The 24,338-nt window shown below is 46.7% G+C and overlaps 1 protein-coding gene across 10 annotated transcripts in view; it reads left to right on the forward strand.

The window, feature by feature from the left end:
- CEP250 (centrosomal protein 250) overlaps window positions 1–24,338 on the forward strand; it is a 43,154-nt gene that overhangs the window by 8,832 nt on the left and 9,984 nt on the right. For 2 of the 10 annotated variants that reach the window (XM_014850756.3, XM_014850757.3), the window contains exons 4-26: window positions 381–463; window positions 689–854; window positions 1,643–1,749; window positions 2,001–2,252; window positions 3,714–3,810; window positions 5,486–5,593; window positions 6,120–6,281; window positions 6,832–7,010; window positions 7,342–7,524; window positions 8,935–9,079; window positions 9,904–10,050; window positions 10,747–10,977; window positions 11,535–11,728; window positions 11,952–12,079; window positions 12,271–12,440; window positions 15,882–16,049; window positions 16,458–16,592; window positions 18,261–18,404; window positions 19,050–19,183; window positions 20,602–20,740; window positions 21,643–21,985; window positions 22,516–22,637; window positions 23,643–23,763. In XM_014850756.3, the coding sequence (XP_014706242.2) occupies window positions 381–463; window positions 689–854; window positions 1,643–1,749; window positions 2,001–2,252; window positions 3,714–3,810; window positions 5,486–5,593; window positions 6,120–6,281; window positions 6,832–7,010; window positions 7,342–7,524; window positions 8,935–9,079; window positions 9,904–10,050; window positions 10,747–10,977; window positions 11,535–11,728; window positions 11,952–12,079; window positions 12,271–12,440; window positions 15,882–16,049; window positions 16,458–16,592; window positions 18,261–18,404; window positions 19,050–19,183; window positions 20,602–20,740; window positions 21,643–21,985; window positions 22,516–22,637; window positions 23,643–23,763 (3,658 nt within the window). Of the gene's footprint in view, window positions 1–144; window positions 464–683; window positions 855–1,642; window positions 1,750–1,962; window positions 2,253–3,396; window positions 3,497–3,713; window positions 3,811–5,485; window positions 5,594–6,119; window positions 6,282–6,831; window positions 7,011–7,341; window positions 7,525–8,934; window positions 9,080–9,903; window positions 10,051–10,743; window positions 10,978–11,534; window positions 11,729–11,951; window positions 12,080–12,270; window positions 12,441–15,881; window positions 16,050–16,457; window positions 16,593–18,260; window positions 18,405–19,049; window positions 19,184–20,601; window positions 20,741–21,642; window positions 21,986–22,515; window positions 22,638–23,642; window positions 23,764–24,338 lie in introns of those variants that run through there. The other 8 variants (XM_044748021.2, XM_014850758.3, XM_070485809.1 and 5 more) reach the window with 6 other exon arrangements.

Genomic DNA, 24,338 nt, shown 5'->3' on the forward strand with positions numbered 1-24,338 from the left:
GCAAAGCGACTTTCTGAGGGGAATGAGATCACCTTCATTTTGCAGCTGAAGGCTGTGGCTCTGGGAAGTTAAGTAACTTCCTAAGGTCCAAAAATGAGTGTAAAAGTTAAGGCCAATAGTGAAGCTATATCTTATGTTTCTTAGGTTGAAAGCTCTTTTCACTACAAATGCCATCTTTCAAGAGAGGTCACTGATTCACTTTTGAAGAGGGATGAAGTGGATTTGCTTTCAGGTTGCGGTGATTGAGGAAAGAGTCGTATTGCTAAGAAAAGAGAGAAAGCATAAAAAGAAAGTGGTCTGCTGTAGAAGGGGGCATCAGAAGATTGGCCTGAGTGATGTTCTCTCTGAAGATGAGTAAGGTTTGTCTCTGTTTTGCTAAGGGACCGGTCCCTCCGAGGTGGGAAAATGTGGAGGAGCCAAACCTAGAACAGCTGCTAATCCGCTTGGAGGAAGAGCAACAGAGGTGATGGACCCCGCATTCTCTGGCCTGGGTGATTGGCCAGTGGGTGGAGAAGGCTGATGGGAAACCTGTGTCCTCAGGGCTAACAGGGTTAGAACCATGCACTACAGCCCTGCCCCTCCAGTTCCTGGCAATGGAAAATTCCAGTGGTTGTCATCTTACTCCAAGAAGTCCAAGGCTTGGATCAGACCTTTATTTTGCTCTCGCTCCTACCCCTCCCTAGTGCAGGTGTGAGAGTCTAGCAGAGGTGAACACCCAGCTTCGGCTGCACATGGAAAAAGCTGACGTGGTAAATAAAGCCCTTCGGGAAGATGTGGAAAAATTGACAGTAGACTGGAGCCGGGCCCGGGATGAGCTCATGAGGAAGGAGAGCCAGTGGCAGATGGAGCAGGAGGTAGGAGGAACAGGGGGCTGGAACTGTGAGAAGAGGGTTGTGCACTCTGGGCACTGCCTGGTCAATGCCGGAAGGGGTTAACTTCAGGACTTGAATGGAAACTGGGCTGTTGTTAGCGTCTCTGACCATCTTTTCCACTCATGCTGGAGGCTTCGCCCTGCTCGAGCCTTCAGCTTAGTTTTGTCCTCACCTGCCTAGTTGAGGTTTTCTGGCAGGTGGCATGACACTCAAAGTAACTCTGTTCCCACATGAGTGACTAGCTTAGGTTTTAGATGGATCTGAACACTTGCTGACTCCCCTGTCTGGAGGTCTGCATGTCTAGATGCTAAGGAGGTAGCTATTGAAATTGAGTGGGGAAGAAAGACTAGATGTGGACCCTGGGGAGTTTTCAGATCCCAGCTAAAAGGAAACTATGTTTCCTGAGCCTTTGCTCTGTGCCAAGTACTATGCTAGGTAATTTACGTATCCTAGGTCGTTTAATCCTCATTGTAAGTCTGTGGTAATAATGGTAATAGCTCTCATTTGTTGAGCAACTACTGTTTATCCTTTTCCAATCTAGCTCAGAGGAAGGCCATGTAATTAATACCCCAGGCCCTTTGACCTCTTAAATCCCACTGCTAACTTTATCAAACTCTTCAGCATAACCTGAATATCGACACCTGTTCATAAGCTAGCTCCTGTAAAACTCTCCTTCCCTTCCCCCAGTAGTCAGGAGGAACCCAAGACTCCTGTGTTAACAAAAGGTAGTCCTCTGCCCTTTGATGTGACCTGGGTTTCTGAACACACAGTTCTTCAAGGGCTACCTAAAAGGGGAGCACGGTCGCCTTCTCAGTTTATGGCGGGAGGTGGTGACCTTCCGACGCCACTTCCTGGAAATGAAGTCAGCCACTGACAGGTTAGTGTGGGGATAAGTAGGGAGGAGGTTTGCCCCAACCGATTCTAGACATGTGACAGTGGGCTGCTGTAGAAGGGGGATCAGGTACAGGGAGAAGGTTGGGGGTGTGTGTGGAAGAGTTGGTGGAGAGGGATGGTATTGTTGGATTCAGATTTTTTCCCAGACCAGCTCCTCAGGCTTCGCTGGGCCTCATCTCCATGCTCCCTTCCCTAGTCCCTGTTGGAGCCTGCTCTTTCCTTGCTTATATTCAGAGATCTGACTGAGCTGAAGGCTGAGCATGTGAGGCTTTCAGGGTCCCTGTTGACCTGTTGTCTGCGCTTGACCATGGGAGCACAGTCTCGGGAATCTGATGGATCTGGGAGACTGGATGGGGGCGAGCCAGCCCAGCTGCTGCTGCTACTAGCCAAGACCCAGGAGCTGGAGAAGGAAGCCCATGACAGGAGCCAGGAGTTAATACAGCTGAAGAGTCAAGGGGAACTGGAGAAGGCTGAGCTTCAGGATCGGTGAGATGGGCTGGGGTCCTAGGGAGGGTTCACTGAGGGCAAGTTGCCTCCCTTAGGGAGTTAGAGATCGGTGGAGGAGATGTGAAGAGCGTTCCTCCAAGCGTGAGAGGGGAAGGAGATGTGCCAAAGGGAGTCTAGTTTGAAACCCGATGACACAGTTGGGGCAGTGTCATTGCCCTCTACCCTCAGACTGTCTTGCAGGTGTTTCTCTCCTGTTGACTTACAGAGCTGGCTATGACTCTGTCCTCTGTCAACACCAAACTACTTGCCATTCCCAGAACAGTCAAGCTCTGTCTTTGTACATGCTGACCTTGGATTGGAATGCCTCCCTCCCTTCTCTCTCTGCCTTATCCTTTAAGCCATAGTTCAAATGTCACCTCTTCGATGAAGCTGCCTCTCACCTCACTAGCCTGTTAAATTACTATGCCCCAGTGTGGTTTTTTGACCTGCTATGTTACAGCATTGATCTCATTGTATCTTGTTGATTATTTAGTTTCCTTTTTTTTTGGTTAGGCTCTTTGTTTTTTGGATTATAATAAAATGGATTTTTTTTTTTTTTTTTAAATGATCATAAGAAAGGTAGGGACATTAGCAAAAAGCCCCATTTAAATCTCAGGGTAAAGTTCCCTTTATACCCCATGGCTAGGGTTGTGTCTCCACCTGTTGGTAGTGTATGTAAATTGCAGCCTGTCTTGGTTTGGGTGGTGGAGGCACTGAGAAGCACAAGGAAGAGACCATGTCTAATCAGTTCTGTGTCTCAGTGCTTTGCACTTCACCTGTCATCTAGTAGACACTCAATAAATGTTTATTGAACGATACAATAATTAAATGAATGACTATACAGGGAGTTAAGGCTCTTAGAGATGGTACAGAATAAAATTATTAAGACTGTGAAATGAAATTGAATGAATGAAGAAATATTTATTTAGCCCCTCATATAATACCAAGTACTGAACTCCAGAATATAGTGTTAAGTGATGAAGATGTATGGTGATTTCCCTGAACTTTGAGGTTAATATCAGGGAGGTTGGCCATAATCTCCTCCAAACTGCCTCTCCTTTTTCCCTGTCAGAGTCAGAACCATGGGCTGGAGGGACCTTGGGACTATCCCATGTGGCAATTCTGATATTCTTATTGGCTTCAGGGTGCTTGACTTCAAGATCAAGCGGGGCCTGGAAGGGCCTGGGCCAGGGCTTTCCTTCAGCTCTCGGGCCCCCAAACACGTGTTCCAGCCTTGAGATGTGGTAAATCCCTGCATGTGTCTGAGTGGCTTTGGCTTCCCCCCAGTTCAAGGCTATAGCGTCATGTGGTATTCAGGGAGTGCAGTGGGGCTGGGGGTGCCCAAGGGACTCTGGGGAGGCTGCAGTGGGGGTGTCCGTGTTGGGGCTAGGGTGTGCTGCATAGTAGCTATGTCCACATCAGTGTGCTGCCCAGGTGACAGTGCTGTGCTCTTCCCTTTAGGGTGACTGAGCTCTCTGCTCTGCTGATCCAGTCTCAGAAGCAAAATGAAGATTATGAAAAGATGGTAAAGGCTCTGAGAGAGACAATGGAGATCCTGGTACATGATCCTTTGTTCTGGAAAGGAGTTGGGAATAGGCCTGTAGGTTCCTTGTCCTTTATGGACAGATAGTACAAGATACAAGTTAAATGTTCCTCAGTGAAATCCCCTAAAGCTGAAAAATAAATTTTGGCTGAATCTGAAAATTAACTAACTCATTCAATAAATATTAGTGGTCTACTTTCCCTACCATATTCCTGGGGAGACTACAATGGCATATACATGCAGTGTGTCCTTACCAAAGAGAGTGGGGCACACATTAAGAGGCACACTGGCAGATGAGGAAGGGGATGTGTAGAGAGATTCCACACATAGTCATATGGGAAACAATTGAGGAGTATGGCAGTGGTTAGCCTGGAGAGCAGATCTGAAGGAGTGACGTTGGGGGAAAGAGTTGGCTTGTTTAATGTTTTCTAGATGAGCAAAACCAATGTCAATGACTGGACATCACAGGGTGGTAGAGTTTGGCTAGCAGCTAGAGCTGTTCAGTAGTTGAACAGTCTTTCTTGTGAAGGAGTGAGGTTGGTGTCACTGGCTTAACATTTGCTGGGGCTGTTATCACAGGGACTCTCTAAGCTTGGACTTTCAAGCGTCTGACTTGATTCCACATTTGATTCATTTCTGAGAATGTTCAGATCTCTGATTTTAGGTGGATCCTGAACCCCTATCCACATACATACCCCTAGTCTTCTCATCAAAGCTGGGATAGCTTGGAGCCAGACTTGTTTATGCCTTTTTGTTTCCTTTTGGTCAGGAATTTGCAAATTCAAATGTCTGCAGGGCCCAGATAATGTAAATGAGTGAAGTGGTTCGGTTCTAAGAATTCTGGTTTTCTAGTGCTGTCAGTGCTGCGGGGGACAGTCGATGTCAGTGTTAATGAGGGACTGCAGGACCCTGAGGCATACATGGCTCATCTAGAGGAGGCATCCACTGTTCAACTTCAGTGCATTGTTACCATATTTGAATGCAGGCTGGGTATGGCCCATTTGTTAACTTTTTAAGAGAAGCCAGAAGTTCAGGTTTTCATGAAAATGTCACTTTATAAATGTTGGTTCAAATTTTTTATAGGCCAAATAAAGCAGAGTAGCAGGTCTGTGTCTTCAGGCCTTCACTAACACAACATGATAGGAAGGAAGAGGGGAAATCTTGAGTCTTCGAGTTTATTGCTAGCTTTGGGGCTAGAGGATTCCCTGCTTCAGCCTTAGGTCTCAAGCATCAGTTTGCTCTTCAAAGACAGCAGCCATCCTCCATCCAATGACAGCTCACATTTATTGAGCATATACTTTGTGCCAGACACTATTGTGGAGTAATTTACATGCATTTTTTTCAGTTAGGCCTCAAAACAAACCTGTGAAGTAGTTGCTGTTAATTCCTATTTTAAAGAGAAAGAAGCTCAAAGAAGCACTTGCCTAAGGTTACCAAGATAGTAAGTGATAGAGCAAGAACTCCAATCTAGGCAGTCTAATTTGGAGCTCTTAATCATTTTCATCAGAACTCTTAATCACCCTATCGCCTTGTCTTCAGAGTCCTAGAACAATATTAGCCTACACATGTGGTCAGGAAAAAAAGTGGTGTTGACAGAATAGACAGAATGAGACTCTGGTTGATTTGGGGGCTGGAGTGATAAATTCTCTTCTGAGTTTGGCTCACAGACTCTATTTTGTTCCCTGTTCAGGAGACAAATCATGCAGAATTAATGGAACATGAGGCATCTCTTAGTAGGAATGCCCAAGAGGAGAAGCTGTCTTTACAGCAGGTGATCAAGGATATAACCCAGGTACTGGTAAGCCTCCTGGTCATGGTAACCAGGGTATGCCTCACTCCTCTCCTGAGGCCTCCGTGTCCTCAGTCATGCCTAGATTTCCACTGTCTGAGGTGTTTTGGCTTAGGGTCTGGTGAGGATGAGTTCTCTGAGTGTATTTCATGGCTGGAACCCTAAGCAGTAGCTAGCCATTCATGTGCTAGCACTGCCTGCTGGGACAGGCCCTCTTTCTTATTGCCAGCTGCAATTCTCAGGCCTGTGGCTGGATTCTGGTGTTTGTTACCTCAATAGCCTATTCTTCCTTCATTTCTTCATTTATTGTTACCTCAGGGGGTGCTCTAGCCTTGTTGCTGGTTCTAAGTTTGCGTGGCCAAAGGTGAAGACTTGCAGGAACTAACCTTTTTTGCTCTTAGATGTGCTCTTCCCACCCCCAGGGAGAGTGCCTGAGAAGGAAAACATCAGGTTTGTCCAGGCTGTAGTGTAAGTCCTCTGTATGGACTCTAGGCCTTGGTCAGTAGGGTGGTGACCCTGCTGTGTTGGGTTTCAGGCCATGGTGGAAGAAGGGGACAATATGGTCCAAGGCTCTGGTCATGAGAACTCCTTGGAGCTGGACTCTAGTGGCTTCTCCTCCCAGTTTGACTCCCGGGACCCAGACAAGGCTCTTACTCTGGTGCGTTCAGTGCTGACTCGGAGACGCCAGGCTGTGCAGGTGAGAACCCCAGCATTTCTCCTCAGCCACGAGGATGGGTATCTAGACTGATTTGTGCCCCAGGTACCCTCCTAGCCTTGACTGCCTCTTTCACTTTGGTGAACTAGTCATGAGGGGTTTTATCAGCACCCCAAAGTGCCCATTAGAATCTGTGCTGCCCAGTTGTACTTGTGGGTAACTGGCACATTCCCTGTGCCAGAGGCACACTTCCCTTTGCACGCGGTCTTTGCATATCACCACGCAAAGACTGGCAACCAGAGCCCTGGGGGAGTATGGGTAAGTGTTCCCCTGTTCTCAGGGTCCCAACCACACTTACCATCCCTCCCAACCACTGTACATTTGATGATGATGAGCTCTAAGACTCTGGGAGCCACAGAAGCCCAGTAATCTCTGGTCCTCTGTCTTCTTGACTGGTTACATCTCTATTCTTAGCTTACTGTTTTTGCACCAACCCCTTACCCCTTGCCAAGCCCTACTTTCAAGCTCTTACGTCCCTCCTTTGCCCTGCCCTCTTGTTCACCATCTCACTTCTCTTACCCTCCCTCCGCAGGACCTAAGGCAGCAGCTTTCAGGCTGTCAGGAAGCTGTGAGCTTCTTACAGCAGCAACACAATCAGTGGGAGGAAGAGGGTGAGGCCTTGAGACAGCGGCTACAGAAGCTCACTGGAGAGCGGGACACTCTGGCAGGGCAGACCGTGGACCTCCAGGGAGAGGTGGACTCTCTCAGCAAGTGAGCAGGGGGCTGTTCATGCCCGCCTTCCTCCCTGGGCTCAGTCCTCATCTGCCCATTACCCACTCGCATCACGTTTCTCGTTTCTCATTGGCTGACCCTGCTCTCCTTGAGACCCAGGGCTGCTTAGAGCTGCCTTGTTTTGTGTTCTGCTTGTTCCTGCTCACTCCGTTTTGGGTCTTTGTGATGATAAAAAACAGTTTCCTGCTCAAAAGCGAAGATGAGATGTTAAAGGAAACAGACACCTCTCTCCTTTGACTCCGTGATATCTGCTTCAAGGAAGGATTTTAGGTTCAAAGGTTTCTGCTCATCTCTGGTCTCCTCCTTCCAGGGAGCGAGAGCTCCTGCAGAAGACCAGGGAAGAGCTGCAGCAGCAGCTGGAGGTTCTGGAACAGGAGGCATGGCGATTGCGAAGGACCAACGTGGAGCTGCAGCTGCAGGGGGACTCTGCTCAGGGTGAGAAGGAGGAGCAGCAGGAGGAGCTGCACCTGGCTGTCCGTGAGAGGGAGCGCCTGTAAGTGTGACCAGTCCCCTCCTCACTGGGGCTTGATCTTCCCTTCAATTCCACACCCTCCTCCCTGACTACCCTCTCCTAGAAAGTGGAGTAAATTGAAGCCTGGCATGCAGTGTATTCAGATGAGCTTACTGCTCTTTCCTCTGCAGAAGGATGAAGACAGAAAGTTCATCCAGGCTTTGCTGAGCACTCACGAGGGATGAGGCACTGTGGGGAATGCAGAAATAAATAAGACACAGGCCCTAATCTCAAGCAGTTTGCAGACTGATGGGAAAGACAGACAAGTAAACTAACTGTAGCGTGAGGCCAGATGAAGTATGAGCTAAATAGAGCTTCAAGCCAGGTCCTTTAGGAGCGTGGGAGTTATAGTTAATATTGAAAGCTTCAGGGAGGAGAGGGTAGCCTTTGAGCTGGGCCTTGACGTGTTTTGATGGTACAGAGTGGGAGAAGGGCTAAAGGAACAGATTAGCAAAGAAAAGGAGGCAGGGAAGTTCATGGCACGTTCAGAGTAGTCTGGGCTGGCTAAAGGGTAGGACTTACCCTGGGAAATAATGGGAAGTGAGCTGGCCAAGAAAGAGAATTTCAGAGTAAAAGGACTCAGCTAATCTGTTAATTCCCCTATATGATGTCAGATAAAGCAAGGACTTTAGAGCTGGGCAAAACCTTGGTTTAAATTATGGCTCTGCCACTTGGACAGATTACTTTATTTGTAAAATGGGGGTCATAATATTTACCTTGAAGGGTGATTGGGAAGATCAGAGCAGTGTTTTACAAAATGCCAGCACACAGCCTGGCATATGGTAGGTCTTCAGTAACTGGAAGCAGGGACTGTGTCTTCAACTTTGGCATATCCCCCTCTCCTGTGCCCTGGCTCCTTGCACCTACTAGGCACAGATAATGGAATCTTGCTGTAAGGATCATGACTTGTGCAAGGAATAGTCTCCCCTGTACCAAGGAGAAGAACAGACAATCCACAAAGATAATTATATGTTTTTAAATTTAATTTGTTTGAATCGATAATACATTTACCAATATTTATATGATTTGAAAGTCAAAACTGTTTAAAAAGATATACACAAAGTCTTACTCCCCTCTGCTTCATCCATCCCATTTCCCTTCCTTCTGTACATAACCATTTAAATTAATTTCTCGTTTATCTTTCCAGTGCTGCTTTATGCAAATGTATGCATATATTCTTATTCCCCCCAATTTCTTGCATAAAAGGTCGTACACGGCATATACCGTTCTACACCTTGCTTTTCTCACTTACTATGTCTTGGAGATCTTTCCTGATGAGTTTTTAGAGACCTTCTTCGTTCTTTTGCATAGCAAAGGTAATTATATTCCTGTTACCTTTTGGGTGTGGCCACTCCCTAAGACTTCTCTAGCCCCTTTTCCTTCCCATCTTAGTCAGGAGACGCTGGCGGGCCTGGAAGCCAGACAATCAGAATCACTCAGTGAGCTGATCACTCTTCGGGAAGCCCTGGAGTCCAGTCGCCTGGAAGGGGAGTTGCTGAGGCAAGAGCAAACAGAAGTGACCACAGCGCTGGCCAGGGTGCGCAGGCCTGCCCCCCGACTGGCTGGGTGGGGTGGGTGGCTTAGGAAGTTGTGTTTCTGGAAAAGGGCATGCAGCCTGCCTCATTCTTCACCTTGCAAGCCAACTCCTCATATTTGTTGCCTCAATTACTAGTCTCTGCTTCTGGGTTCTCTCCCTCCCAACATGCCCTCTATATTGGAATTAGAATGGTTTTCTAAAATATAAATCTGATTATGCCAGTCTCTTTCTTAAAACCATTCAGTGGCTTCCCAGCTCCTTGGTGCTGCATTCAAAGCCTTTTGCCATCTGCCCTAAACTGTTTCTAGCCTCCTCTTGACTCCAAATCCCTGTCCTCATGTACATTTACTCCAGCCATCCAGCACTAATTGCATCCTCAGTTTTACCACGTCCTTTCATGGCTCTAATTCTTTGCATGGACTTTTCTCTTTGCCTGGACTGCTTCTCTCCTCCTGCTTTAACCGCAAACTGTTTCTTATCTCTCAATACCCAACTTAATTGTCAACTCTTCTACCAGGTATTTTTGATTCTCCCAAACTGAATTAGTGCTTTCTCTGAGTTCTCAGAGAAAGAAAGCACTTTGTGCTTACATTGTCTATGGTATCATTACAGTTGTATTGTTTACACTCTCTGTGAGCTCCTCTCTTACTTCTCAATGAATGAATGAATGAATGAATGAAGGGAAAACTTGTTTAGAATGCAAGGGAGAGAATGGAGTGTTAACTGATCTCTTTACAAAGAAAGCAGCAGGTTTTGGGGATGTGAGCTGTTCATGTTGCAGGAAAACTGGAAATAGGAAACCCTTTAACCCTCTTTGTTTTTAGGCAGAACAGTCCATTGCAGATCTGTCGAGTTCTGAGAACAGCCTGAAGGCTGAGGTAGCTGATCTTCGGGCTGCAACTGTCAAGCTCAGTGCCTTAAATGAGGCTTTGGCCTTAGACAAAGTTGGGCTGAGCCAGCAGCTTCTCCAGGTGAGCAAAGATTGCTCTGATCCACAGGGTAGGGCTGGGCTCTGACCAAGGGCAAGCCAGTGACAGACAAAGCTGACACCCATGACAGAGAAGAGTCCTTAAATGCCCAAGACAGATAAACTCTCAAATGTAGTCCTGAAATGAGCAAAAGGAACATTTATAGTGCAGAGGAGAGCAAAGACTATGAGAACTGGGCATAGCCATTAAAAATAGTCTGCTCTGATACCCACAGCAGAACCACCTTTGGGCTTTAGGGTAAAATCACCAGGGCAAAGAAGGACGCCTGTGTCCTCTGGAAGGAAGATTCAGTTTCCAGTCCTGTTGCATGAGATAACAGCAGTCACCAGAAAAAGATCTCTGAAGAGCCTAGGTGTCAAAGAATCTCCTCTATAGTTTGCAAATTTAACAAGCTTCTTCACTACCCTGTTCTCCTGAGCCCCAGACATGTTCTGTGTTCCCTTATTTTGAATTCTTTGAGAGTAGGATTTTGCCTTTTTATCTTTATCCCCAGCATCAACCCATCTAGTACCTGGAATATAGCCACTAAACCAAATGAATGCATAGTCCCCTCTCTTATAGGCACTCTTGTGTTCATCTTTGGAGAGTCAGTTCATATCTCACTTGGATTTCTGTCTCAGCATTTCATCTCTAAACTGTAACATTTATCTTTGATGCCCTTCTCTTTTTGGCCAGTAGTTAGAACAAGAGAACCAGTCTGTGTGCAGCAGAATGGAAGCAGCAGAGCAGGCAAGAAGTGCTTTGCAGGTGGGCCTGGCAGAGGCGGAGAGGAGCAGGGAAGCCCTTTGGGACAAGAGCACTCACCTGGAGGCTCAGCTGCAGAAAGCAGAGGAGACCAAGGCTGAGCTGCGGGCAGATCTCAGGAGCATCCAAGAAGAGAAGGAAGAAATTCAAGAGAAACTTAGTGAGGTGAGAAGACAAAACTGATACCATCACATTAAGGTATAATATATGCTCATTGTAAAAAATTAAAACACTATAGAAATGTTTCAGAAAGTGAAAAAGTATTACTTCCTAGGAATGACCTGTGTTACTAATTTGGGGTATATCTCCCAATTTTTTTTTTTTTTTTGAGGAAGATTAGCCTTGAGCTAACATCTGCTGCCAATCTTCCGCTTTTTGCTGAGGAAGACTGGCCCTGAGCTAACATCCGTGCCCATCTTCCTTACTTTATATGTGGGACACCTACCACAGCATGGAGTGCCAAGCAGCGCCATGTCCGCACCCGGGATCTGAACCAGCGAACCCTGGGCCGCTGAGAAGCGGAATGTGCGAACTTCACTGCGCCACTGGGCCGGCCCCTATCTCCCAATTTTTTAAAAGACTTCCTATAAGAATCCTTTACTGATTCCCCACTGCTTCACACCCCCTAGTTTGAATTAGATGTGAGCCAGTGGCCCTAACCTGGGATAGCAGCCCTGGGGGGCCCCTGCCTCTGCTCTGTCTCACTAATTTCCTTCCCTCAGGCACGTCACCAGCAGGAGGCAGCCTCAGCTCAGCTGGAGCAGCTGCATCAGGAGGCAAAGCGACAGGAAGAAGTGCTTGCCCGGGCAGTCCAGGAGAAGGAGGCCCTAGTCCGGGAGAGGGCGGCTCTAGAGGTGCGGCTGCAGGCTGTGGAGCGGGACCGGCAGGACCTCTCTGAACAACTGCTGGGGCTCAGGTAGGGCCCAAACCCAGTTCAGCCAAGGGCAGAGAGAGCTTTTCAAGGCAAGGGACAGCCAAGCTAAGTTCCCTGCCCTAAGTATATGGGTTCTAAATGAGTTATGAATTTGTAATTGCCCGCCTAACTTCTCCAGGTAGCCAGTACTTAGAACCCACCTCCTCTTAATGAAGGGCAAGGGGCTTGATGGGTAAGAACTCTTCCTGATTCCTGAACCTGACAGCTCAGCCAAGGAGCTACTGGAGAACAGTCTGTTTGAAGCCCAACAACAAAATTCTCTGATAGAGGTCACCAAGGGGCAGCTGGAGGTTCAGCTTCAAACTGTCACTCAAGCCAAGGAAGTAATCCAAGGTGAGAACCCAACTGGGATGGGGCACACTCATTCCATGGGGATGTTGAAAGCTAGGAAGGCAGTGGGAAGCTGTTAGAGGTCCTTCTGCAGCCAGGGCCTCTGACATGGGCGTTGCTCATGAAGTCCAGGGAGAGGGGTGAAAGGAGGAGGGCAGAGGCTCAGAGACCAGATCCTGTCCCTGGCATCTTAGGGGAAGTGAGGTGCCTAAAGTTGGAACTGGACACTGAACGGAGCCAGGCAGAGCAGGAGCGGGATACAGCAGCCAGACAGCTGGCCCAAGCTGAGCAAGAGGGACAGACTGCCCTGCAGCGACAGAAGTCAGCCCATGAAGAGGAAGTGAACCAACTCCAGGAGAAATGGGTATGTAGTGATGGATGTGGCTGGGGATGGGAGAGACAGACATGGCCTCCCTTCAGTGAATGGTCCCCCTGCTGACTCCTGGTCCAGGTATTGCTGCTTATAAGAAAGAGTGAAATCTGAACAGGACTAGCCTGGTCACAAGGTGCAAAATCCAGCTTCTATCTAGTAAGTGAATTAATATATGAAAAACACTAAGAACAGTTCCTGGTGTATAGTAAGCTCTATATTTGTGTTAGCTCTTATTATTGTTGTTGTTTCAGTATGTACAGAGAATTAAGAGTGGATCCTGAGATTTAGGATTGTTAAAACTGGCCCCAGGATGTCAAGGGAGCAGAGGAATGCCTTGGACCCATTCTTGCCCAATTCAGAATTGTTTCTTTTGTCTTTTACTTAAATAACTTAGTCCATTTGCTTTTATTGTGATTATAGGTGTATTTGGATTTATTTCCACCATCTTATGCTATTTGTCCCTTTCTATGTCTTTTGGGGAGGGAAGATCACCTTTCTTAACTTCTTTTAGAGAGTTAATTAGATGATTAAGTTGTATTCTTTTTTTTTTTTAAAGATTTTATTTTTTCCTTTTTCTCCCCAAAGCCCCCCAGTACACAGTTGTATATTCTTCATTGTGGGTCCCTCTAGTTGTGGCATGTGGGACGCTGCCTCAGCGTGGTTTAGATGAGCAGTGCCATGTCCGCACCCAGGATTCGAACCAACGAAACACTGGGCCGCCTGCAGCGGAGTGCGCAAACTTAACCACTCGGCCACGGGGCCAGCCCCTAAGTTGTATTCTTTTCTCACCTCTTTTTTTCTATCACTTTGGATGATATGTACTCTGTTTTTTTATTTTCAATTATTTCCTTTAACATTTTGAAGTACATACTTAATAAAATCTCAAGTTTATGAGTATATTTACCCTTTTCTTGAATGATGCAAGAACCTCAGAACATTTACCTGCATTCATTCCTCCTGACTTATATACTATTTTATTCAATGTGTTTAGTTATAACTAGTTTCTTAGCAGCATAAATTATGAATTTTGATTATTGTTTTATGCAGTCAATATTTGTTTAGATACACTGACAAATTTACAAATTGTTTTGCTCACTGTTCCATCTCGCATATCAGACTTTCTGTTTGGATTTATTTTCCTTCCTTTGAGGGTCTGTTGGTAGTTGTCTGAAAATATTTCTATTTTACTTTTATTCTTGAAAGATAGTTTGACTGGACATAAAATTAAGGTATAAATTTCTAGGGTGACAGGTATTTTCTCTCAGCAAATTGATTATTCTGTGGTTGGTATTGAGAAGACTCTGAATAAGTATATGTCAGACCTTCTTACTCTATGCTCCATGTATCTTAACTCTTATATTTTCCATGTTGACTTTTCTCTTTCTATACTGTGTTCTGGATGATTTTTTTCAGATCTCTCTTCTATTCACGAATTTCCCTTTTTGGCTGTGTTTAATCTGTTATATAGTCTATTCACCAAGTTTTAAATTTCATTTATTAACTTTTTATTTCTAGGCCTTCCAGTCAGTTATTTTTTCAAATCTTCTTGGTTGGTTTTTAATCTCTTTTCCCTAATTTATATTTTCATTCCCCTCTTTTATTCTTTAAACATACAAAACATGCTTTTATGCTGTCTAATAATTTCCAATAACTAAAATCTTTTTTGGCCCGACTTCATTATATGTTGTTTCCATTGGCTCTTACTCATGGCCTTGATCCCTGTGTGTTTTTTGATACTTGACTATGAGCTCATGTTCTTTGGAAACTTTTCTGTGGGAATCCTTTTAGGTCTGAGACGAAGGAGTTTTTCTTCAGAGAATTTGCTTTTGCTTCTGTCAGAAAGCTGAAAGACCAGCATCCCAGGACCACTTTATTTGTTTGTTTTTATTTTTTAAAGATTTTATTTTTCCTTCTTCTCCCAAAAGCCCCCCAGTACACAGTTGTATACTATTAGTTGTGGGTCCTAGTTGTGGCCTGTGGGACACCACCTCAGCATGGCTTGATGAGCGGTGCCACGTACGTGCCCAGGATCCGAACCGGCGAAACCCTGGGCCACCAAAGCGGAATGCGCGAACTCAACCACTTGGCCACAGGGCTGGCCCCGAGGACGACTTTAAAATAAAATTTGTAAAGTTTTTTTGGGCCGCATTCAGGCCCTGAACTCACATGAAGACCAGCTTATGGTTATGAATTCTCAAGGGAGATTTTTTTTTTGCCCGGTGTGAAGGCTGAGACCAATTTCCTTGCTGTTCCCTCCTGTAGAGCTTTTTGTTTTGTTTTCTCTCTCTCCCTTTTTCTTGCCCTTTCCTTCTCCCTCTTTCTCTCAAGTTTGCCCTTAAACTGAGGGCACTCTAGCCCAGGGATAAGCAAGTTCTTTTGTAAAGCGTCACATACTGTGCTTTGTGGACCCTACAGTCTCTGTCCCACAGAGATTGCTGCTGTAGTGCAAAAGTCAACAAATGAGCATGGCTTGTTCCAATACAACATTGTATGTGGACACTGAAATTTGAATTTTGTATAATTTTCACATATCACAAAATCTTACTATTCTTTTGACTTCTTTTCAAGTATTAAAAATGTAAAAACCATTCGTAGCTCACAGGCCATACAGCAACAGGAGGTGGGCCCAGATTTGGCCCATGTGCCATAGTTTCTTGACCCTGGTATAGCCCTTTGGAAGTCCAGCTTAAGTTGAGAATGTCTTATCAGACTCCCCACCCTTTGTCTTCTGTGTTCTTTTTCCCACATAGCCATAAGATGAATTTCAAGGTTATTAGGTATAGCAAGTACCTCCAAGATGTTTAGAAATTGACTGAGGTCACACCAGTAGTGTTGGATTAAAGACTGTAACCCAGGCGCCCTGGCTCCAAAGCCCTTCACCGCTATCCTGAGAACCTAGTAGAGGGCTGCATTAGTCTGGGAGATCAGGGAAGGCTTTGGTCCACCATTGGGAGGACCAGGATGCCCCATCCTAATGCTCTTGTATAATGCAGGAGACTTGCCTGTGTAGTATAGCTAGGCTTGGCCTGACTTTTCAGAAGACTAACTCCACCACCCTCAGCAGAGAAGAGTGGGCAGCAGAGAGTCAGTCTGCTGCCTCCGTTCGTTATTACAGCCATCAGCCATGATGTGGTTGCTTTAAAATACCAGATATTCATAGCTTATATTAGAGAAAATTGCACTTGAGAAAGAACTTTTACATGTATTATTTCATTTGAGTTTTTTTTAATAAATCTCATTTGATTCTCATAAAATTTGGCGAGATTGGTAAGGCAAGGATTATTAGCCCTCCTTTACAGATGAGGAAACAGGCTTAGAGACGTCCAAGATCACACAGCTGGTGAACAGTAGACTTCTTATTCTAACCCAGCTCTCCTCCTGCCTCTTCTACTCACCCATTCGGTTCTAACTGTGTTTCCTTCATATGACCAGGAGAAAGAGCGCTCTTGGCACCAGCAGGAGCTAGATAAGGCTCTGGAGAGCCTAGAAAGGGAGAAAATGGAGCTGGAAATGAGGCTGAGGGAGCAGCAGGCAGAAACCGAGGCCATCCGGACGCAGAGGGAAGAAGAACGGGCTGAGGCCGAGAGCGCCCTGTGCCAGGTGGGAGGCTGGGAGGACTGGAGCTGCACATCCAACCTGTGATCCCGCTACCTTTGACCACTTCCTTTTCTACTCCCAAGAGTGGTACAGCGGGGGGCTTCCAGAACAGAATCTAGCTGCCTGCTTTGCTACCAGTGAGCAGGGTGATCAGCACCATTAGCTGCAGGGCCAGCAGTATGTCAAACTTCCTGAGGGAGGGCTGCCGTTTACCACATCCTGTCAGCATGCAAACCAGCAGCAATCTTTGTACTTCCTGGTTCTCAATCAGTGGGTCCAGGCTTCGCATTGCCCTCAGCCCCAACCCCATTCACCGGAAGAGCCCTAGAGCAGCTGGAATGTGCTTGTGGCCTAGTGGGTGAGCATGGTAACCCCGATCCAACAAGCCCTTGTCCTCCTGCCCCTCCACAGATGCAGCTCGAAACAGAGAAAGAGAGAATGTCCCTCCTGGAGACACTGCTGCAGACTCAGAAGGAACTGACAGATGCCAGCCAACAACTGGAACGGCTGAGGCAGGACATGAAGGTTCAGAAGTTAAAGGAGCAGGTATGGATGGTAGTCCTGGGCAGGGAAGAAAAGGGGGCATTGAGTCACTCTTCAACATTGACCAGTTCTTTGGTATTCCTTGCACCAGGCGTTGTGCTAAGTGCTGCCACATGACAACATAAAAGAGTGGCAGGACAGTAAACATGGCAGACATGTTCCCTGCCCTCAAAGAGCTTACGTTCTAGTGGCAGAGCAGACACAAATAAATGAGATGATTACAAGTTGTAATAAGTGCTGTAAAGGAAAGGAATAGGGAGATACAGCTGAGAATGATTCAAAGGAGACCACTTTAGACAAGGTGGTAAAAGAGGGTCTCACTGAGAAAATGACATTTGAGCTGAGATATGAAGGTTGGGACAAAAGGGATGAACCTTGAAAGCATTATGCTAAGTGAAAGAAGCTAGTCACAAGAGGCCATGTAGTGTATAATTCCATTTACAGGAAATGTCCAGAATAGGTAAATCTATAGAAACAGAAAGTAGATGAGTGGTTGGGAGAGGGGTGGGTAGTGGGGAGGGTACAGGGTTTCTTTCTGCAATAATGAAAATGTTCTAAAATTGATCATGGTGATGGTTGCACAACTCTGTGCATATACTAAAAACCATTGAATTGTATACTTTAAAATGGGTGAATTGTATGGTATGTGAACTATATCTCAATAAAGCTATTAAAAAAAAGAAAAGAAGCCAGCTATTTGAAGAACACTTTAGGCAGAGGAAATAGCCATCATAAGGGCCCTGGGACAGAATAGGGCTTGGACAGTTCAAGGACAGAAGGACCAGCAGGGCTCCAGCGTGATAAGCTCAGGGGCAAGTGGAAAGGTGGGCAGGAGTCCTTTGCCAGCCACGGTAGGAGCTTGTATTTTGTTCTAAGGGCAGTGGGAAACTGTTGGATGGTGTTTAAAAAGCAGAGTGGGACATCTGTCTATCTATCTATATATGTATTTAAAAATACTTTAAGGGGCTGGTCCCATGGCCGAGTGGTTAAGTTCACGCACCTCGCTTCACCAGCCCAGGGTTCACCACTTTGGATTCTGGACGCAGACCTGGCCCTGCTCATCAGGCCGTGCTGTGCCAGTGCCCCACATAGAAGAACTAGAAGGACTTGCAACTAGGATGTACAGCTACGTGCTGGGGCTTTGGGGAGGGAGGGGATAAAAGACAAGAGGCAAATTGGCAACAGATGTTAACTCAGGGCCAATCTTCCTCACACACAAAAAATCACTGGAGCAGCACACATTCATTTTTTAAAAATCATTTAAAAAATCCTATTCTCTTTAAAACAAAATACTTTAGCTGCTGAGTGGAGAACAGAGCGTGTGTGTGTGTGTTTGTGTGTGTGTGTGTGTGTTTAGGGGGCGGTAGCATGAAGTAGATGTAAGGATATGCAACAGGAGGCTGTTGCACTGGCCTTAGTGAGGGACTGCTACCAGCTCAGAGACTCTGACTGAGAAATCCCAGGTGAGCCAGCACACTTTGTGAGGGAGGAATGGGAATAGGAGGCAAAGAGTTGAGGCAGCAGAGCATCATGGAAACACCGTGGATTGTTGAGTCCTGCCTCAGCTTTTGCCAACCCAACTTAAAAACTGGTATTGATATGACGTGGATTTCAAGACCAAGGCCCCAGCGGAAGCTTTCCTCTATTCACTGCTGTCTTCTCCCTTCTCAGGAGACCACTGGGATCCTGCAGACCCAGCTCCGGGAGGCTCAGCGGGAGCTGGAGCAGGCAGCCCAGCAGCACAGAGATGACCTTGCTGCCCTCCAAGAAGAGGGGAGCAGCCTGCTGCAGGAGAAGATAGAGCTGCAGAAGCAGGTCCTTGCTCCTCTCTCCCAGCCCCACAGCCCTTCGCCAGCATAGCCAGCTCTCCCACTCCCTCCCGCAGGACAGTGGGAACCTTAGCCCTGCTGCTTGAGCTTGGGAGGGGAAAGGTAGGCCCCAGTACTGAGTGGAAAGTTGAAGGGTGCTCAGAGCTGAGCACATGCCTCTCAGAGCCCTGAGATAATAATCTCTTTCTGTGGTGACCATGGAACTTAGATTTTCTTGGGCAGCCCCAGTGTCAGCTGTTCTTCCATCCTCCCCATAGAACCAGTATTTTATATATCAGATTGCTTTTCCTTCTCAGAATCCTATATCAGATGTGTTCAGCTTTTTTAAAAAAATAGACTCACTATACACCTGCCCATCACTTTGCCTTTGGGTGTAGTTATATTCAGCCAAGATTTTTATTTGTGCCCACCTCTATATAGCATAAGTGAGGCTGGGGAGACAGATGCCTAGGCTGAATGGTATTAAGGGTGGGGGGTGGTGAAGAACAGCATGGAAGGATTGGTGGAACACCAGAGCATTGGAAATGGGCCGCCAGTGACTGTGGTAAACTTAAAGGACACTAAAGTCATAGGTGAGAAGTATCCAACCACTGGCCCCCTGCCCTTGGTCCTCATGCCCTTAACCTTCCAGGTGGAGGACTTGAAGACTCAGCTTGTTTCCAAGGATGACTCCCAAAGGCTGGTGGAGCAGGAGGTTCAGGAGAAGCTGAGAGAGGCCCAGGAGTGTAGCCAAATTCAGAAGGAGCTGGAGAGAGAGAAAGCCAGGTAGGCTAGACAGGCCATGGGGTTGGTTTTTGCCCTTCTGGCTATAGTGGTCATTGTGAGGTTGACAGTTCTTTGCTCAGGTCACCTAGCCTCCCATGTCTCCAGCTCTCAGCTGTTCAGGTAGCTGTGTGGAGAGGACATGGTCCCTGTCTTCAAAGCGTACACTTCATTCATTTAGTAAACATTTAGAGAATATGCATTATGCACTAAGCACTATGCCAGGGGCTGGGGATGCAGTGATAAACAAGACAGTATGGTCCCTGCCTCAATAGAAGTTATTGGTTTGTGGGGAAGACATTAATCAAATAATCCCCAAAATAAGTTATTGCAAATTATGTTACATGGTGTGGAGGAAAGAAACAGGATGCTGAAATAGAAATGAGGGAGAGAGGGGAAATCTACTTTAGATAAGATGTTAGGGAAGGCCTTTCTCAGGAGATTGCATTTAAACTGATCACTGAAGGATGAAGTGGAGCCACGTGTGCAAAGGGGTGAAGGAGACTTCCCTAGAATAGGAATAGAAATCACATGCAAAGGACCTGAGGCAAAGCAAAGCTTGGGATGTTTGGTGAAACTGAAAGCGCCGTGAATGAAGAGACAGTGACATGAGCTAGACAAATCCATATTATTCAGGATGTTTAGGCCACAGCCGGGAATTTGTAGTTTGTTTTAGGTTTAGTAGGAAACCGTTGTGGATTTCAGGTAGGGAAATCGACGCAATCCAACTTACGATGTATTCGAAGGGATAGTGATGACATGAAACATCAGGAGTGAGACAAGACCACTCAGAATGAAGAGCAGCATGTATTCTCAGTGCCTGTAGGAGCTTGAGGAGGGAGAGATCCTTTTGTTGATGAAACTAGAGGCAGGAAGACAAGTTAGGAGGCTGATACAATCATCCAAATGGGAGATTCTAAAGCTGAACCAAGGTAGGGCAGTGGGGAAGGAGAATAAGGAAGGAGTTTAAGGGACATTAAGGGAGTTGGAGTCAATTGTATGTAGTGATCAATTGGATATAGGTGGGGTAAAGGGTGATATGGCAAAGGCTTCTGAGTTGGGGCACTGGGTGGACAGAGGTGCCTTCACTGAGCTAGGGAACATAGTAGGGGTGATGGAGGAGGAGAAGTGCAGAGGAGATGAGAAGAATTTGGCATGCTGAATTTGAGATATTGTATAGCTATTTCTTGAATTTGCCAGAGAAGAATAAACTGTGAAGTTGAAATGAGGTATCATATGCATGAAATACGTAGGAGCACTCAGTAGGTGCTCAAGGAATGGTAGCTTTTATTGCTGCACTAGAATCATTATCATTACTATTTCTATTTAATTATTAATGCTATGTTTATAACAGTCAGATGAGAAGGTAGTTCTTCATTTCCTGAGAGAATGGCCTAATCTTCTGACCACTCTCACTTTAGCCTGACTCTGTCACTGGTGGAAAAAGAACAGAGACTCCTTGTTTTACAAGAGGCTGACTCTGCTCGACAACAAGAGCTGAGCTCCCTGCGCCAGGACGTGCAGGAGGCCCAGGGAAGGCAGAAAGAGCTCAGCGCCCAGGTACTTCCCACCCTGACTATGAGCCCAGTTCCTTGGTAGAAGCCTGCTCTTGGAGTGGGGGGCTGACTGCTTGGAGTCATGCTGGGACTTCAGCAGCCCTGGCAAGAGGGAAAAGCCAAGACTGGGCAGGCTGGGGGCTTGGGAACCTGACTCAGAGTTGAAAACGGCCCTTCTGGGGAAATTGACAGTCCAGAACGTAGTGCCCATAGGGGCAGAGCTCATGCAAGCCTGGTTCAAGTGTGCTTGGTCTGCTTGACAAGACACAGCAGGGGGAACAGATCAGGTAGGCAGCAGCTAGAGGGCTTCCAGGAACTCAGTCTGCTCACAGCAGAACCCCAGACCTTGGGTACAGAGGAAAGATGGAACTGGGAGGGGAAGGGTGAGGGAGTAAGAGCTAGACAGTAGACTGCAGCAGATAAGGACCCAGGTCTGCTTGGTAGACAGTTCTGGGTTTGACTCCCAGCTCTACTGCTTCCTGGCTGTGTGAGCATCTGTTTCTTCATCCATAAAACAAGGATGATAATTCTTAACCATTATAGGATTATATAAAGTGTCAGGAACACAGTGAGCATTCAATAAATGGTAGCCATTATTATTGTGACTAGTCATTAGGCTCAGTGTCAGGATTTCAGGCAGAGTTCTAATCATTGCAGGGAGCTAGCATAGTTGCCAGGGAGAACAGGGCCAAAGCCTATTTGCATAGTCTAGGCCCATGTGTCAGGAGTCATCTAGGGTAATGCTCCTTCCAGAATCCTCCCTAACCGCTGGAGGGCTGAATCCTCCCTGAAACCCTCCCAGCCCTGATGAAGGTTTGCACAGGGATTGAGTCGGGTCAGGCCTGGGAACATCTGAGGAGGGATAGCCACTCCCTGCTCAAAGTGACTACACTTCCTCCCTGGCAGGTAGAATTACTGAAGCAGGAGGTGAGGGAAAAGGAGGCTGACTTTCTAGCCCAGGAAGCACATCTGCTGGAGGAGCTAGAGGCATCTCAAGTAACAGAGCAGCAGTTGCGAGCTTCCTTGTGGGCCCAGGAAGCCAAGGCAGCCCAACTACAGCTGCGACTGCGCAGCACGGAGAACCAGCTGGAGGCACTGGCTGCAGAGCAGCAGCCTGGACACCATGCCCAGGCCCAGCTGGCCAGCCTCTATTCTGTCCTTCAGCAGGCCCTGGGGTCTGTTTGTGAGAGCAGGCCTGAGCTGAGCGGTGGGGGAGACTCTGCTCCCTCCCTCTTGGGTGCTGAGCCAGGTAAGGCAGCCACCCAAGAACTGAATCCTTTGGGCCAAAGCCAGGCCTAGCTCCCAGGGGAGAAGGAAGGGGAATGCAGTTCCTTAGGCAATGTTGCATCAAGGCTAAGGCCAGACTCTGGAATTAATTCCATCAGAGTTTGAACCCCAGCTCTGACATTTGCTAGATGTGTGTCCTTGGGCAAGTCACCTATCCTCTCTGAGCTTGATTTCTCAACTATAAAGTGAGAATGTTAAAAGTACTGACCTCTCAGGATTTTCCTAAGGAGTTAATGAGATTACAGAAGTAAAATAGTTCACACAGTTCCAGCCACTTATTAAATGTCTAAGAAATGAGAGCTGGCATTGCCTAGTACCCATCATAGTGCCTGGCACATAGGTGTGCAGAAAGTACGTGATGAATGAACTGCTAAGAAGAGGTTCTTTGAGGAGAGGAGGGATCAGTGGGAAGGCCAAGGCCATGTCTGGGGAGGTATGGCTATTTCTTTTCATAGTGCAGCCAGGTCAGGAAGTGTTTCCTCACTTTTTCAGACCAGAATGAAGCTAGGATCCTCTTTAAGAGAGGACCCCTCCTGACGGCTCTCTCAGCTGAGGCGGTGGCGTCTGCCCTTCACAAGCTTCACCAGGACCTGTGGAAGACTCAACAGGCCCGGGTATGTTTCTCAGCTCTTCTTCCTTGAACTCTTCATCTCCCCTGAAAAAGACTCATGGAGCAGTTTGACCTGTTTTATTCCTGAGATCAAGTTGGGATAAGTTCCACCTCTATCATTTACTCTCTGGAAACCACAAATAAAGCATTTGGTTTCCTGGACCTTTTCACTAGTAAAATAGGGCAAATCATGCCTGCCTCGCAGGGTTGTGAGGATTAAATGAGTGAAGGACTTGAGGGAGCCCTGTAAATTATACAGCCCTGTACAGATGTGCGATATTGTTCTGCATCATTTTCCTCTGGCCATAAATTATTCTTGGTGCCAAGACCTCCAAGAAAAAATCAACAAATTAGGGACCACTGAGATTTGAGGTTGCCGTTTATAGGAACATTCTGGACCTAAGACTGAACTAAATGTCCCACAAATTCCACCCTACAGTGAACCTATCAGTCAATAAAAACTGAGTGCCACCTACTTACCAGCCATTCTGAGTTGAGAATACAAAGAAGAGAAGACCTGATCTCTGCCCTCAAGAAGGCTCGTGATGTGCCTGAGGAACCAAATGTGTTCTAAGATAATGCAGAACCGATAGAATTAATTGGATCAATAATGGATGCAAATGATGATAATAGGAGGAAGGGACAATTCATTCTGACTTAGGGAGAGTCAGAAGGAAGGAAGAAGTGACCTTTGAGCTAAGCTTTGAAGTAGGAGTTTGAGGAGAGGAGAGGTGACCCCAGGCTAAGACTTTAGCAGGACTTCTGTTTCAAAAGACACAGACGGGTTAAAAGGGGATTCTGGGCTCCAATCAGTTGGAGCAGAGTCTGTCATCACTTTGGGGAGACAGTGCACACAAATTCACAGATAAATAACCCAGCAATCTGGGAGTAGGTCCGTGATGGCAGACCCCAAAAGAAGCTAAGAGAGAGGAGAGCGCTTGGGCCCTGGAATGGGATAACTTTGTGCAAGATGAGGACCTTGAATTTCACCATGGCCTTTCTTCCCCAGGATGATCTGAGGGATCAGGCCCAGAAGCTGGAACAGCGTCTCACTGATACGGAAGCTGAGAAGAACCAAGTCCACACAGAGCTTCGGCATCTGCAGAGACAGCTCTCCCAGAACCAGGAAGGTGAGAAGCTCAAGGCAAGCTTGGGGATTTGGAGGGAGGAGAGGGGCAAGGCAAGAAGCCCAGAAGGGGCAGGAACAGGCCTAGGAGCAACTCTTTACTGCTTACCCACAACTTTGAGAAGATACCTAGAGGCATCTCCAAAGGGGTGATGACCCCTAGGAACTATTTTTCTGCTTTTCATGGCCTTTGGGGGCCTTCCTGGAAGAAGGGATTAGGAGGGACAGATTTGGTGAGTGGAGAAAAGTTGCTAGCTAGGCTTCCATTTTGTCTGCAGATTAAAAAACTGGCAACCCAGGACCAAAACTATGAGAAGATTATAAAACTCAGTATCTTTTGTCATTTATCCACATTACTTATTTTTGTCACTTCCAACTATGTCCTCAAAATGATTAGCCTTTGACAGCAGAAGGATGATGGGCTTGTTTGGAAGACAGCAAGAAGGGAGAATCTGGGGACAAAGTACCTGTGCCACAGCCGAGGGCCAGAAAGGGTGTGACTACTAGGAAAGGAAAGGAGAGGGGAGGCCTTGAGGCTCTAGGCTCTCCTGCAGAAGAGAAGGAGACAACTGGGGAGTG

Source organism: Equus asinus, chromosome 15 (genome assembly GCF_041296235.1).
Source record: "Equus asinus isolate D_3611 breed Donkey chromosome 15, EquAss-T2T_v2, whole genome shotgun sequence".
NCBI classification, from domain to species: Eukaryota; Metazoa; Chordata; class Mammalia; order Perissodactyla; family Equidae; genus Equus; species Equus asinus.